At 40.9% G+C, this 16132-nt stretch overlaps 1 protein-coding gene across 5 annotated transcripts in view; it reads left to right on the forward strand.

The window, feature by feature from the left end:
* KIF20B (kinesin family member 20B) overlaps positions 1 to 16132 on the forward strand; it is a 1912547-nt gene that overhangs the window by 1687475 nt on the left and 208940 nt on the right. For all 5 annotated transcript variants that reach the window (XM_044056921.1, XM_044056924.1, XM_044056926.1 and 2 more), the window contains exon 30: positions 3295 to 3399. In XM_044056921.1, the coding sequence (XP_043912856.1) occupies positions 3295 to 3399 (105 nt within the window). The remainder of the gene's footprint in view (positions 1 to 3294; positions 3400 to 16132) is intronic.

Consider the following 16132-nt stretch of genomic DNA (forward strand, 5'->3'; position numbering starts at 1 on the left):
CTACTGGTCACACAGTGATGTTTCTCTGTTTCCCTCAGTTTTGATAGCCATTGTTTTGAATTCTTCAGTTGTAGATATGATCAAGAATGGGATAATCTTAGAATGGTCATCTGTGACCAACAAGTGGTTCAGCAATGGGCAGCTGTAGGTTATAGCCCCACCTTGGCACAGTCAGATTTTTTTTTTTTCTATTTTGTTCCATTACTGTGGAGAGCACAACTCATAATGGTGTATTATCATATCATCTTAGTGCAGTAAGAGGAATCGAGCCCTGCACCACTGAGATCTTACACAGATTTTCAGTGATGGAGTCTGTCTGTATTCCAACAAATGGCATTCTTGTTGAATTCCAGGGTTGTCCATGCTTGATTCGTTCCCCGGTTAAATACTGCCAACTCTGATGACTGAGAGATAAAGGCATGCCTGTGATATAGGTGACCCCCTGCTCGAGCTGATGTGTGTGTGGGGTAATGTAGCCATGCTGGCTTGCCTCTCTTTGAAAGGGCATATGTCCAGGTGCCCATTCCCATTGTAGAATCCCCAGTGAAGATAAAAGATCACTCAGTAGCACTGGCTTCAAGGGGCACAGAGCAGTCATGAGGGGTTGTCTCACCTGCAGAATGGAGTTATACATCCTCTGACACTATGGGACATGCAGAGCAAGGTTAGGGACCCTAAGCTCAAAAATCTCTATCCTCTGATATAGGATGGCTCTGAAATGGGCTATATTGGACATGCAGATGAAAAAGGAGCCGGATGGTCACTGAGGCAAAGTGGGGAAAATATCAGATAAAAATTCACTTTGTAGGTGCTTCATTGATATGCCAGTATCAAAATAAACATTCACTCCAACGCCACCTTTATTATTTTTCATCATTAGGCAAAGGAATCGAGCTCGATTCGATTTTCGTTATTCTTCACTTTCTGGTGATTCCTGTTCATGAATATGTGGTAGTTATGGGTCATTTTGTTCCTTTGGTCTTTTCTGTTTTATAAATGCTTTGCCTTCAAAAGTGACTAAGATGCTTTTTCACAGATGTGGCTGTGACGAAATGGCACTGCAAAATGCCTTTCCTAAGGGTTTACACTGCCTGGGTCCCAAATTTGCCTCCGAATCATGTTTACAATATTCAGTTTTAGTTAAAACAGCTTGTTACACTAGAAGAGTAAACTTTACTGTAATGACCAGTTGTCAAATGAGTGAGGACATTCTTATTAAAAGCTCGCTTCCTTGCTGTCAAAAGTGAGACACACGTGAGTTTGTCAGCCCATTGAATGCCCCTACCAAAATGCCCAAGATTTGCCTTCCTGATCTTAGAGGCACTATTTTCATTTCTAGAAAGGGTTGTTGAGATTTTTTTAAAGCACCTTTATTAAATTATCACTTAAGGCCCAAGCACACACAAATTAATTCAAAAGAAAACAAACCATATTAACATTTGTCATTTTCATGCTATGTACATTATGCATGTTGTCTTTCTTTTTAACAGTTACTCGCTCCAATATTACATAAATTGCTCAGTTGTTGCATTCCATTAAACCTCCCTTCTCCTCCTGTGCATTATTTTGCATGTGTTGTTCCTAGAAATTCCATTTGTTTCAGTACAATTTGCTCCCTCTCTTTTCTGAAAATTCCACGTTTAGTTCTTTTATCACCTTTACAATATTCAGTACTTCAGTTTTAGTTGTTTTAGATTTCTATTTCCATTGCTTTTTTGGCAGCCAAGATAATTAAAATTAGTAAGGCCTTATTTTATATAAGCAATTCAGATCTTGTGCCCCAGCTCAAAAGGATCATTTCCATAGTCACAACCATCTGCATACCCAACGAGTACGCCGTAGGGAATTGTTTACAATCTGCCACCTTGTTACACTTAGACATCTTCATATTTAACTCTCTTTTCTATAACACCTCCAGCTATTTCTGTCTGTCTGAGGAAAAATTCTCTGACATCTACTTGTGGTATAAAAATACCTTTGCAAAAACTTCCAAGCAAAATCCTAAGCCTTCTGGTCTTTGTGTCTTACTTGGGAACCATACAGCTGTCTTGCCTCTCCAGACTCTCTTCTCAGTCTTTTCTTACCTCCTTGCTTTTTTCTTGTAGTTAACGAGCACTATTTTATATACCCTGCTAATTATCCCCTTTTTAAAAGCATCTTTTTTTCTAGACTTGTCTAAAAACTTTACCAGAGGTGTGGACTTTCACTTAGGGACTCCCCTATCCCTTTCTCTTTGTATATACTGTATCAATCCCTGGTAAGGAAGGCAGTTTTGAAACTCTAGTCCAAACTTCTGCTTGGTCTCACGACCTCATCTTGTTCTGTTTTCTTTCTGCGGTTATTTGCTCCTAATACTTTGGTTCCTTTGCCAACTTTCTCTAGTAAAGTCCAGCCTCCTGTTGCCTATTTTCTCAGCCCCTGCTTGCAGTCACCTCTGTTGGCCACATCTTTCTCCATTTTACTGTTTTGGCTTGGTTATTAGAATACTTTGTGTAACTTTATGAACAATAATATTTTGTATGATTGTTGTTCTCTTTAAGGATCTGCATCCAAAATTCAACTCTGTTTATTTCTCAAACTTTGCCCCTTATTGCACCATCACCCTTTTATACTTGTATTTATAACAGTCTGCTTGCATTATGTATATAAGGCTTAACTGCATAGTTCTAAAGTAGCCATTCAAATCAGGTAATCCTAAACAACCTTGTTCTATGAAAGAATCATCTTTATCCCACTTAACTCTTGCCCTCTTCCCCTCCTAAATACATTTCTTCAATTCTTTATTAATTATTGTCTACATATTCTGCTTTGGTTGATAAAAATGTGCCTGACCTGTGTATAAAACTTAAGGGACTACAACATTTTGACTGCCTGTGTTTTGCTATCTGTAGCCATAATCAAGTGCTTCTGGTTTCTCAGTTATTGTATTTTCTTTTGTTTAGCTCAGGTTCCATGTGAGCAAGAAGCTGGCCTGCTTCCTAGCTGAGCACATGATGGGGTAGCGGGCCTACCAGTAAGCACTGAAGCTAGAGAATGAAGGCACAATGCCAAGGAGAGATCTTTCACGAAGGAGATCTTAGTTGTTACCACTGCAAAGGGTCCTCTCAAAGATAATTTGAGATGTTGAGTGGCCGCATGCATTGTTTTTATTGAGCGGTGAAATTGTCTTATAGCTCTTTAACAATGGTATGCTATTGGAAATATGAATTTATTTGTCATTAAGGCACATCATTTCTTATCCAACATTATGGCAAGGAATTCCTGCTTTTAATATATGGATGTTTTTAATTTTAGGCTTCTGTAGAAAAAGAGAACAAGGAAAATAAAACAAGAAGCAGAATTGTGTGCAACACTCCTAAGATACAGTCTACCTCGAGCATTTGTAAATCTGCACAACAGGTTGGTACTCTAGCTCTCTATACGTTTTCCTTTTATTCAGTACTCTAACTTGATGGTCTTCAACAGTATTTGGAAAATTTTCATTTAATAAGGCTGTTACAGTAAGTAATGCTTGACTGCGTTAAGTTGTTAGGATACTCAGTGAAATGTTTGCCAACAGTACAGGTAATAGCTTCTTTATGTATATGCAGGCAGTTCTTTCTGGCGCATTGGTATGCACCTAATTAGAGGATTTCTGGACTTTGAACTTTACTCAAGCTAGCCATTAATAATCTTCTAGCTGATATACAATGAGACCTATATGTTTATGTAGAGCTAGCCTGATGGAATTATTTGGTGGGCATGGTTCTTTGTCATGATAATTGGTCATTTCAGAGGCTAATTTAAGTATCCGGTCATCATCATCTTTCATCTTGGCGACTTCATGTTTTGTATAATAATGATGCAAGTTCACACAAACCTACATTTAACTCATTACTCTGACATTCACACTGTTCAACATATCTCCTAATCCTTTCTGGTCTAAGAGAATGAGTCTAGAAGTTTCTCAGCCTTTCTTCATAAGGAAGATGCTTAACGTTGTTTATTTTTTTTTCTGTCGTTTCACTAAGCTAATGGTTCTCTTTGGACTCGAAGGGCAAACTTGCTTTGCAACTCTTCTGGACTGTAGCGCTGTTAATATTTGCTTTCTCAGCAGTACATAAAGACCCACCTTTCCTTGAGGGTCCACCCTCATTAATGAAGTTAAAGAAATGCATGGAGAAAGTGGGGGCAAACCCTTCCTAGCTCAGTTCTTTCCTACCTTTGGTACAGAACAGAACTTGGCCTACATTTTTCAGTTTATTCTGTTCTTTCATTGCTTGTTGGACTTCACAGCTGTGTTTTAGAAATGGCTTATAAGTAGCTGTTACAGGATGATTGCATTTTTATTTTTTCCATCGGCTTTATTGAAAATTTCTCAATGATCATATCTTCCTATCAACCTCCCTTAGCAAACTTTGTCAGCGGAATCACTGTTTATGCTGAAAGGTAGGTGTGGACAGACACTAGCTACCCAAGACCAACATGCAAGTGAATCACCCCTTTGATATCATGCGACCTCTTTAGGTGATATCTCATCAGAAAAGCCAGCCAGGCAGGTTTCTTGACCAAACCCCAAACTGACATAGTAGTGACATTACCTGATTAACAAGTTTTCTTCATTTTTTGCAAAACTGTCCCCAAGGCCGTTTGTAGCTGTTGAGCATATTTTTACTTTACATCTATACTGTTATGCCCCTTTCTCATCGTAGTTGCATTTCACTAGGACGGGGTTTTTTATATCTGTGTCTTGAGGCTAGAGATAATTAATAATCTTGCAGGATACTACTTTAATAATGTCGTTCCACAAATCTTCATAGATTTGGCCAAAGAAATTTGCACATGTATTGGATGTAAATAAGGTAGCTCTGAGGGAAGCTACTTGTTTGCTTTATTTTTCCCATAGCAATGACTCTGTCGTAAATAGAGTTGTTGGACATCACCAAGTACTTGGGTGTCTTCCCCTAGAAGTTTGCTTCAAACCAGTTCCATTATGTTACCCTGAGTAAGGTGACTAACCTTGTCATTCTGTCAGACATATTGCTGAAGCCATATCTGGCCTTAGTGAGTTTCAAGTTAGAAATGGCCATCCCATATTAAACTCTGTCTGCCGAGTCCTTTTTGGGAAAGAACGTCATCTCTGTACCTGTAGATGATGACATTTGAGAACTAAAAAGTTTGTCAGCAGATTCTCTTCCTCAGCACTACCATGGATAAATACAGAATACTGCAGAGTATCTGTATCCTGGAGCTGCAGCCTGGGGTGGCTGCTCCTCAACTGCTCATTAAAACCACTTGCAAGATTCCTAATAAACTGCTGGTCATGACTCCTAGTTTAGACCGGAAGTATGCCTTCCCCTTCACTTTGCTCCTTTATAGGTTAGCACCTTGCAGCTACATCTGGTTGCAGACTTCCTCCAGATAAAAGTAGGTTTAACTATCTTGATTTTTTTTGAATAGATGTCTAAACAGTTTCCATTTTAGGTCTGCACATTTCTAACCATATACTTAATTACATTTTATTAATTTCTTAACCATTTAATCTGATGTTGGACCTTGAAGTCTTCCTCAAGGTAGGGTCACGGATCTGACCCTCAGATCTGACTCGGTTGCATTCTTACAGACTAGGATTCAAGTCTCGAGCTCCTCCCTCTTCCCATAATGCTGTGTCCTTTGCGTAACCTCCTCAGATAGAGTTTGCTGCCTAAATCCCTGATAGTGCATAGAGAGAGAGAGAGAGAGAATTAAGAAACCAGGGACTCAAACCAGGAACACCAGGTTCCTGAACAGTTCTCCCATATGTTTTCTAGAGCCCTGGTAGGGGGCATGGCTGGGAGGGATGGTGAGGAGGCATGAAAGAGGACAACACAGATGCCAAGTTATGTTAAGTACATAACTTATAAATCTGATGTTGTCCCTTTCATTCCTCCTCACAGTCTTCAGCTGTACAACTCCTGGGTGGCCTCAAGGAAGGATATGTGGGAGCACTGCAGAACCAAAGGAAGCCCTGCTCCTGGAAACATTGTCCAATTTGTAATACATAACAAAGGTATGAGCTTTCGACCAGGTGGCTGTAGTACAGATATCATCTATCAGAGCCCTGGAAGAAAAACCAAACAATGTGGAAATAGACCTAGTCGAATGGGCCTTAGGAGGATGAGTCAAGTGTAGTCCGTTTTTGGAATGAATGAAAGAAATGCAGTTTGTTATTCATTTAGCAAGAGTAACTTCAGATACTGCCTGAGTTATGCGGCTCAACGAGAAGGAGTCAAACAGTTAATCTGATTTTCAACAATGTTTTGTTCTATGAAGATAAACTCGTAACTGTCTATGAACATCAAGCAAACGCAACATATGAGGTACATTTGTCAGCAACCTGCCCAACCTGTGTGGATTGGAGATCCGATCCGAGCGAGGCAGCAACATTTCATAGCTAATGGATCCCCTCTCTCCTCACTCCCCTCCCATAATCCCTGCCCAACCCTCCTCCTCCCAGATCTGGTTTGCGGCTTATGGGATGGCTGGATTCCATTGAGCTCTAGAAAAAGAAAAAATCTTAAGTCTGTTTTTTTTTCTGTCAAATTTCTCTACCTTATTTTAAAAAGTGTGTAAGAGTTAGGTTCCCCTAGTATTAAAAATTTTTTTTTAGTTTTTTCCCTCCCTTCGCTGGTCGTTAGTGAGTGTGTGTGTGTGTGTGTGTTTTTTGGGGCCCTGTATGTTTGTATAGCACTACCTTTTTCTTCAAGTATGGCTGAGGCGGTACTGCAATTTCTGTCTTTTCCTCTCCATCACCCCATTGCTATCAGCAAGGCTTGGGAGGAGCTCTGTTATGGTGGCTCCAGAGAGCTCTATTATGGTGGCTCCATGCTCCGACCTTCATATGGGCCTACCTGACCACGTCTCCCCTCTCCGCCCGGGTGTGGGGGGACATTTCCCAGGCCAGGGGGGTCCAAAGGGCAGCGGGCGATACAGGGCTGCGGGCGCATATCAGCGTTCTACAGATGAAGCGGTGCTAAGAGCGCAAGGTGCACTTCAGAATGCACTTCATAGAGAGGAGCCTCCTCAATTCAGTCCAGTCGGGATAACATGTGGGTGTCTGGTACATGGTACAGGTCGAAATCAGGGGAATTACCTCTAAGCCATGAGGGCCGGGAGAGATGAAGTGATCTATCTCCACCAACCGCTTGTTACAGCGTTCGAGTTCGAAGGCGGCCAACATCGAAAGCAGACAACAGTCGCGCCCTTCTTCACCCCGTCTGAGGTGGTCTCTCAACCCACTAGTAGTAAAGCAGATATTTCGTAATATATGGGCAACCCTGCCGCGATCTTTTGCCTCTCCTTCAAACACCAAATGCTGCTTTTTACTCTAGACTCCATCCTATTAGGACTCAGTCAGTAAACCAGTCGAAGCCAGGTTTTACTAAGCCTCTGAGCAGGAGCATCCTGAGAATCTACATCAGTATCTGGCTCACTTTCTCCATCCATTAGACTTCCCTCATAATCTACTTCTCTCTGGCTCCTCTTATCCATATTAGACTTCCTTTTTGCCACTTCCCAGGGGAAGGCATGTGCACTGTCAATGTGCTCCGTCGGCCCATGGGACATTACCATGTGGGCTTGATTTCAGGGCCAAACCTGTCGAAAACCCGTTGGCAAAACACCTTCTTCTTGGCACCTTTCAAGCCTTACCCCCTAGAAGCTTTGTTACCCCTGCTAGGATCTTTCACCTCAGTCTTTGTACTGGCTCACAGCAGCAAAAGAACCCTTTGCTTCAGTAGATCTCAAAGACTTGTCCTGCTTAAAAGAGTTTCTTGCTTCAAGCTCTTTGAAAAGAGTTTGAACTTCAAGCTCTTCAGGTGAAGTCCCTCTATCCTTCCTTCTTCCCGGACAGAGTGTACCTCAGCATCAATCCTCAATCCTTCCCAAGAAATCTTTCCAGAAACCAATATAAATCAATCCATGAAGCGGTTTCTTTCCTAAATATCAGAATGAGGGAAATTTGCACATTAGATATTCATAGACAACATTGTGCATCAATCGGAACAGCTTGTCATTTCAAAATCCGAAATTTAATTCAAATCAATTAAAAAGTATCTCTATGGGACAATATCAATATCCTATTATCGCTGGATAAGCTCTGGGAGACTATTAAGTACCAAGAGTTAGCACACATTCCACTCGTTTCCATTCCACTCATTCCGGCCTTCAAATCTAGAGTTCCATTGGATGATATTTGTATTCCAGCCACTTGGATTGTCTCATCATCATTATTAACCACTACAAACTGGGCTGGGCGTTCTAGAGGAGAGAGCATCCCTTTCTCTGCGGTGCTCCACAATATCCTTCCATGATGGCCACCTCCAAGACCCACAGGTTGCAGACAAATGAAGCTACCTACTCAGATGGAACGTTATGGTGAGTACATAACTTCTTATTTCCTCTTGGTAGAGAAACTTGGAAAGTAAACTGGCCACTGTATGGGCTGGTTGAGGTTAGAATCTGTGGCTACCTTGGGCATGAAAGAAGGATTAGTACGAAGGGACACCCTATCGTTATGGAAAATGATGCAAGCAGGCTTAGATGACAGCACTTGGATTTCCACATGAAAGAAGGATTAGTACGAAGGGACACTGTCGTTATGGAAAATGATGTAAGGAGGCTTAGATTACAGCGCTTGGATTTCCTTATGAAAGAAGGATTAGTACGAAGGGACACTGTCGTTATGGAAAATGATGTAAGGAGTCTTAGATTACAGCGCTTGGATTTCCGCATGAAAGAAGGATTAGCACGAAGGGACACTGGATCGTTATAGAAAATGATGTAAGGAGGCTTAGATTACAGCGCTTGGACTTCCGCATGAAAGAAGGATTAGTACGAAGGGACACTATCGTTATGGAAAATGATGCAAGCAGGCTTAGATGACAGCACTTGGATTTCCGCATGAAAGAAGGATTAGTACGAAGGGACACTATCGTTATGGAAAATGATGTAAAGAGGCTTAGATTACAGCGCTTGGATTTCCGCATGAAAGAAGGATTAGTACGAAGGGACACTATCGTTATGGAAAATGATGTAAGGAGTCTTAGATTACAGCGCTTGGATTTCCGCATGAAAGAAGGATTAGTACGAAGGGACACTATCGTTATGGAAAATGATGTAAGGAGTCTTAGATTACAGCGCTTGGATTTCCAAGACCCTTTTTGCTGAAGTAAACTGTCCTCTGTAAGACAGATTTAGGTGGACAAGCCCCACTGTATTATCAAATGAGGAGCAGCATACAGTTATGTCTATTCAGACAAACTCTTTGTTAGAATGGGTCATAAAAAGTTCCATTTCTTTCAGCATAATATTGTCTATGCATTACCAACATTCTTAGCATATTTACTGAGTTTCTTGTGTGCTTTTAGAATGCTTTTGGCAACTAGCCCAACTGGTCGCTCTGAATATCTTTCTTTGATTGTGTGAATTGATTTATAAATTAGCACTAGCATATTGGTCTCTGAAGTTATTTGGTTAGGTGCCCTGTCAATGTTACACAGTAGTAGGTTCAGCTCTGATTTGTTGCCCCCTTTTATTCGGGGGATCTTACTCAAGGCTTGGTAAAAACATGTCAAGATAATCAGAATCACTCCCTTTTGACAATTGTTTCAGCAAATGTCCTGCATTCCCTTCTACTTTCTCTTGGTCTTATTCCACCTTGACTTGTCTGAATCTACCAAAAGGCAAAGGAGAGAATGCACCATCACACTATCTTTAAACCAAAACTTAAATGAACTGCTCTGCTTTAAAGGCAGTGGTCTGTTCATTGTCCAGGAGTGCAACACTGAAGTGTGTGCATGAACCTAGACCCTCTCTGACCGCTTTCCTGTAAGCTGTTGAACCAGGTAAGATATGGCTACGGTGCCAAGTCATTTTGAATTCATCCTATGCACATGGTTAACATTTTTATTTTACAAAAGGCAACAGAAGTGAATCAACCCATCTGCTCCGACCACTCTGCAGAACTAATTTACCTCCCACCGCCACCTTCAAAACTTTACAGAGGGAAAGGAGAGAGTGCATCTGCATCATCATGCCATTTGAATTAGAGCTGCTGCCCCTTCCGGAAGCTTTAGAAGCAAAGGGCTGTTTAGTGTGCAGTAACACTGCACACTCCATCGAGGACATTAATCTAGCTGTTCTAGACAACTTTTCTAGATGCTGTACTACTAAATTATTGAAGTACCTGAGAATAAGAGATTTACAGATCATGAAACTCCTTACTTTTATCCTGAAGGCATGATCCAAAAATAAAGCATCATTTTTCTTGGGTTTAATTTAGCCTTGACATGCAAATCAACTGTGTTATATTTGGGTTTCAATATTTCCCTTGTTGAGCTGGTAAAATTATAAGATTTATGCCTCATGTATCCACAGGATCTGGAGTACATTTCTGACCTGTCACTTCTATGTGCAATCATTTTCTTGTAATTGTTTTCTCTGGGTATTCTGGTTTCTTCTTACCTCCCAGAAACATGCTGGTTGGTTGGCTGCAGTGTGTGTGTGTCTCTGTGTGTGTGTGTCTGTGTGTCTGCATGTGTGTCTGTCTGTATACATGCGTGTGTGTGCACTTGCTTATTTATGTATAATATGCATAATATACTTTTATATTCATAGATATATATTTACTTAATGGAGCCCTTGTGGCCAGAGTCGTAGCTAAAAAGGGTACCTGGGCCTCCTTTTTTCCCTACCAGTTTGCTAACTAGCTAAGTAAACTTGTGATTGTCGCATCCTTTTTCAGCCTTGACCTGACAGCAAAGGTAGTGTCTGTGTATGTGCGCTTGCGTGCGTGTGTGTTTCTTAATGAGGTAAGAAGGATAAATTATGGCTAGATGTTTCTAAGAAACATCTCCTTGACTGCCTTCCTTTTGGCAGGAAGTTTTAAAGATGTGGACCCAGGCTTCTTCCTAATTACCTAGCTTGGGTTGTACCCTGGTAGTAAAAGGTCCACTGTCTGTGACACCCCAGACTTGGAACATATCATGAACCACCTGTACTACTTGACTGGTGTGGTTACAGACTCCCTGAATTCCCACATCTCTCAAATAGTAGAGATGGTTAATGGTATGTCTCAAGTCTGGGGATGTCCTATACGATGGCCCTCTTACCACCAGGATACATTCAAAGCTTCCCACAGTTCGCTGCCTGAATCCAATTTCCTTGAGCCTGGTAACAACATATCTTGTTCCTCTCCTAGCAAGGGATGTGTATCCTTGCCTTTCCTGTTTCTAACCCCTTCAAATGATCCTCCCTAACAGGAGGAGGGAAACCAAAACCGTGTTCTGGTCCTGACAAATCTTGTGTAAATGTTGCAGCAGTTATCTATGCATCCATTTCAGCAAATTCTCTCAGAAGTTATCATGCCTCGGGACATATATTGTAACATTATTTGCTCTACTGCTAGACCATATCTAGCTTATGAGGACACTGTTTCTATTCTGTTTGCATGTTTCAGATTTCAGTCCTGATCTTCAAAGTCTGTGTGCTTGATACCTAAAACATCAGCTTAACATTGTATTCATATGGCTATCAAACAAGATAGGAACCACATCATTACCCTCTGTATGGTTTGGGAGAAGAACAATTTCCTGAGTGTCAGCAGTTCAGCCTCGTTGCTTGCAGATGCAGAAGAAAGATGCTTATGACTCATTTCATGTCTGTAAATGGTGGTAATAAGTGCCTGGCACCAGGATCAGTTAACAAGGTTTTTTGCACAATCCAAGCTTTTATTGGAGCAAATCACAAGGTAAAAGAAGCGGAGAAGGCAGCAGTCACATCCTTCTAGAGATAAACTATCTGCAGAACAATCTGCAAGCTGTAGTAAATTGTACCCTCAGCCTCAGAGGAGCTTGAATTTCTGCTCCTACTTGGTAGAGTGCCAGGGACACTGGTGAAGCATATCTCTATCTCTCAACTTGGAGGCTGTGTCCTAGTATAGTCACGGTGTATCTTCTCCAGTAAAGTAATTAAGTCCTGAAGAATGGCTCTCTCAAATCATCTGGCCTTACATTTGTGGCATTATTCAGGCCTTACTGAGGACTTTTATTTCTTAGGCATCCCTTCAGGCCTAGCAAGGTTGATTTCTCAGGTTGTGGATCTACCCCATCCTTCCACACCAGAGACCAGATTTCAAGCTGTGGACTTCAAGCAGCTCTTTCAGGTCTTTTGCGACCTTTCCTCACAGGTGTAGGAGTGCACCCTTTGAGAACATGGCCTGATGCCAGCAACAAGCCCAGGTGTCAGGTGTGTCCATGAGGGCTGGTACTCTGTCACCTGGCATCTGTCTGTCATTTGCTGAAATCCATGTATTTCAAGCATTGTGGATGGGGTATGCCAGGAGATTCCATTCTATTCTACCTCTGAGGAATGATAGCAGTAGGAGGCCGTCATCTCTGAGACAGGTAGAGATAGCAAGATCCTTCCACACACTGCTGCTGACTAGATGGGTTTTCATTTACTGGAATTTTAGGTCTACTATAATCCACCACGGACTGGCCAGTGGTTGACATTCCTTTCCCCCAAGAAAAATACCTTTTTGAAACAGAGTACAAGTATTAGTCCAGACAGAATCACTTTAGCTAGCATATCTAAGAGACTCTCTCTCTGATTCCCTCCCTGTGGGAGGAATTAAGGACACCTTGTTGAATTTTCAAATAGTTTATTTGGTTAAGTAGATAGATGGATAAATATTCTTGTTTAAATAGATTACATTCAACAGGTCAGTTATTTAAGCAAGCAGTAATGCCCAACAGGGTGTGTGTTACTTTGTAAATTGTGCATGCCCAAGGGTGTTTTGAGGCCCGACACCAAAGGCAGAGGGCCTCTACACCCCTGCAAAGGTGGTATTTATAAAGTAACACACCCTGGAAATCATTGTTGCACTTAGAGAATGGACTGTCTGTAAAATTATTTTGTTTTACTTGTATATTATTTTTTTATTTATTTTCTCAGCCTAATGTTTCAAACTTGCTGTAGTATATGTAAATGGTGTTGAAGGAAGTATAAGATTTTCAAAGAATGTCCAGAATTTTACCTCATTTTTTTGATCCATTACTCATAACATTTGAAGTTTACTGGTAAATCATTGGGGATTAATTCACTAAATAATGACACACTTTGAGTTTCAGACTTTACTTCCCTCAGAATATCCATGCTTGAACACCTCTTTTTTTTCCTAGCGACTTTCTAATTTTATAGCAGCAATGTGTAAAATCTGTTTTGATTTCTAATTTCATAACAGTAATGTTTAAAATCTGTTATGCTTTTGTCCCCACTTTATTTTAGGTTTTATCCAGATTTCTTGAGCTAAGAGGTTGAGAGGTATACATACCTCTTAGTTTTAATTGCCTCTGCTCGATCTATATCTGCCACACACGCTTCCGTTTTCATGCACGCATACACTCACAAATGCAGCAGAAACATAAACACACCATTGCACAAACTTTTCTTTGTGTTTTTTATGTTTATTTTAATTTTACGCTCACTAAACAAGTGCCTTGTTTTGTAAGCATAAAATAATGGCTCAGTCAGTCTCATTCTCTCTTTCATGCACGCATATACTTAAGTAAACACACACTTTTATAAAAAAAAATGTCTATATTTTCTGTTTTAATTTTGCACTTACTAAATAGGAAAACCTCTGTTGACCGAGTATAAAATAATGTTAGGTATTAGCTTCCTTACAATCCAAGCTCCACAGCAGCATAATATGCAGCCAGGAAGCATCAAACTCATTTTTCAAAGGGCATTAATGTACATTAACACCCTGCTGGAGAACAGATGTTCTGTAAGCGGGGTTTAATGTATAGTTTGCCCATTCTGTAAAGGCAGTTTTAGACAATGGTGGAAGGGTCCAGGGGAGCTGATTGGAGGAAAATCTTGGAAATAGAAACAAAAACAGCCAGTCCCAAAAGCTAACAGTTTAGTTTGGTATATGAACATTCCTGAAAGACCTGTGAGGGTTTACCAGTTAAGTAGCCTGTGGAACCTCATTCTTAATTAAAATGTTTTCATTTTTAACGGAACAAAAAAATGATAACATGCTATGAGCTGCCACTATAGAACTGTATTGAAGAAACATATTGAATACACAGCCATGAAATGGTGTGTGTATAACTCCACTTATACTTTATAGGTTCATAGATTAGTACTAGGCGAATTGCCCTTGCGAGCCATTCTAAGCCTAGTCAGTTATCCCTTGTGAGACTCAAACCCTGCATTCTGTGTTTGTAAGGCTGTAGCCACTGGTACTGTTTTGAGGAGGTTTGCATGGCTGCATTCTCAGTCTCCCAGATGATGATAAAAAATAGTTTAAATTCTCCATTGGATAGAGATTTAGTGTTTGGCCCCTCTGCTGTAGAGGTAAGTAAAAAGTGGTTTGAAAGGGACAAGCTGATCCAGGGAATCTCTAATTTTTTTCAGCCCTTCTTTCCCAAATTGCCCGAGAACTTTTTTTTTTTTTTTTAATCTCCTCCTCCACTTTTGGCAAAAAACAGAATCAGCAGTCTCAATAAAATTCAGATAAACAGACCTTGAAGATGAAATGGCAAAGGAGTTCCAAAAAGAAGGCTCAAACTTCCCAAATTTAAGGACGGTCCAACAAGTCTAAATAACTATTCCACCTTGTGACCTTCTCCCACCCTGGCCCATTTTTTCTTCCAGAAAGTCTGAATTTCCATTTTTCTCTTGGGCAACAGACTGATTTTCAGAACCTATTTGTCTGAAACATTCGTCAGAGTTACAGATGGCAATGGGAAGAAATTCCTCCTTTCCAGGGGGTTATTCCTCATTCTTCAGATCAGACTCTATTGTTTCTACCAGTCCATCACATACTATCCCAAGAAGTGATAGAACGACTTGCTCCTTCCCAGGTGGGGAAGGGTTTTTATTTGATGACGTTCTTAGTGCCAAAGAAAGAAAATGCTTGGAGACCAGTTCTGGATCTTTCTTTGCTAAACCTGTTTGTGATGGTGCCCAAATTCAAACTGATGTTAATTCACAGCCTGTAACAACTTCTTTCAAGTTTCCTGGTAACATGAAACTTAAAAGATACTTCTCTCATCCCCCGTTCAACCAGTGTTCAGACATTTCTTAAGGTTTGGTATGTCTGGATCACATTATCTGTTCTCTGCCTTACCCTTTGGACTATCCACTGCACCAAGAATGTTCATAAAGTGTCTAGCTCCAGTTGTAGCTCATTTCAGGATATGCACATTTTTCCATATTTAGATGACATGCTTATCTTTGTAGAGTCTTTTTCAAGGTGTCAGCTCTGTCTTGGGTGAGACATCTCTTACACAAGCCAGGATTCCAAGTGAACATTCAAAAGTCTTTCTGGACTCCCTTACACAGGACTGTGTTCCTGGGATGCCTACTAGACACTTCAGTTCAAAGAGCTTTTCTTTCACAGGAAAAAGCAGATCTTTAGATCTATTTCTAATGTTTTCCATTCAGACTTGGGTCACTGTGAGGGAATACCTCAAGATTTTGGGTCTCATGGTATCTGTGATTGTCATGATACCCCTGACAAAATTCCACATGAGAAAGATGCAGTGGTATCTGAAATATATTTGGTCTCAGCTTCAACCTTTATCTTTTCAAATCCTAGTGCTGGGGTTTGTTAGAAGAGAAATCTTTTGGTGAAGAACCATCTTTGCTCCCTGGAACTTCTTCAGGTGGTTACAGACAGCAACACAGTCATGTGGTGCATCAACAAGCAAGGGAGAATCAAGTCATTCCCCCTTTGCAAACTAGCCATGTTAGCTTGGCATACAGCTTCTCAGCCCAATCTCTCTACAGGAATCCTACATTCCATTAGGGCAAACTTGTGTGGCACATAAGCTGAGCAAGACCGGAGCAGACGCTCACGCATGGAAACTAGGTCAGAGGGTCTTCCAAGATTTGATCCATCTGTGTGGAATTCAAGTAGACCTCTTTGCCCTCCTCTCTAAACAATCAACTGGCAAGATTCTGTTCCAGGGCTCTGTGTAAGAAAGCCTGGAAGGCAGATGCCCCCCCCCCCCCTTTGGACAGGAATGCTTCTGTATGTCTTTCCACCAATATCCTGGCCTAGGCAACCGTGGTTCTTCCTCATTTTGGAAATGGCCAGCAG

This window comes from Protopterus annectens, chromosome 14.part0 (genome assembly GCF_019279795.1).
Source record: "Protopterus annectens isolate FY-2018-M chromosome 14.part0, PAN1.0, whole genome shotgun sequence".
NCBI lineage: Eukaryota > Metazoa > Chordata > Ceratodontiformes > Protopteridae > Protopterus > Protopterus annectens.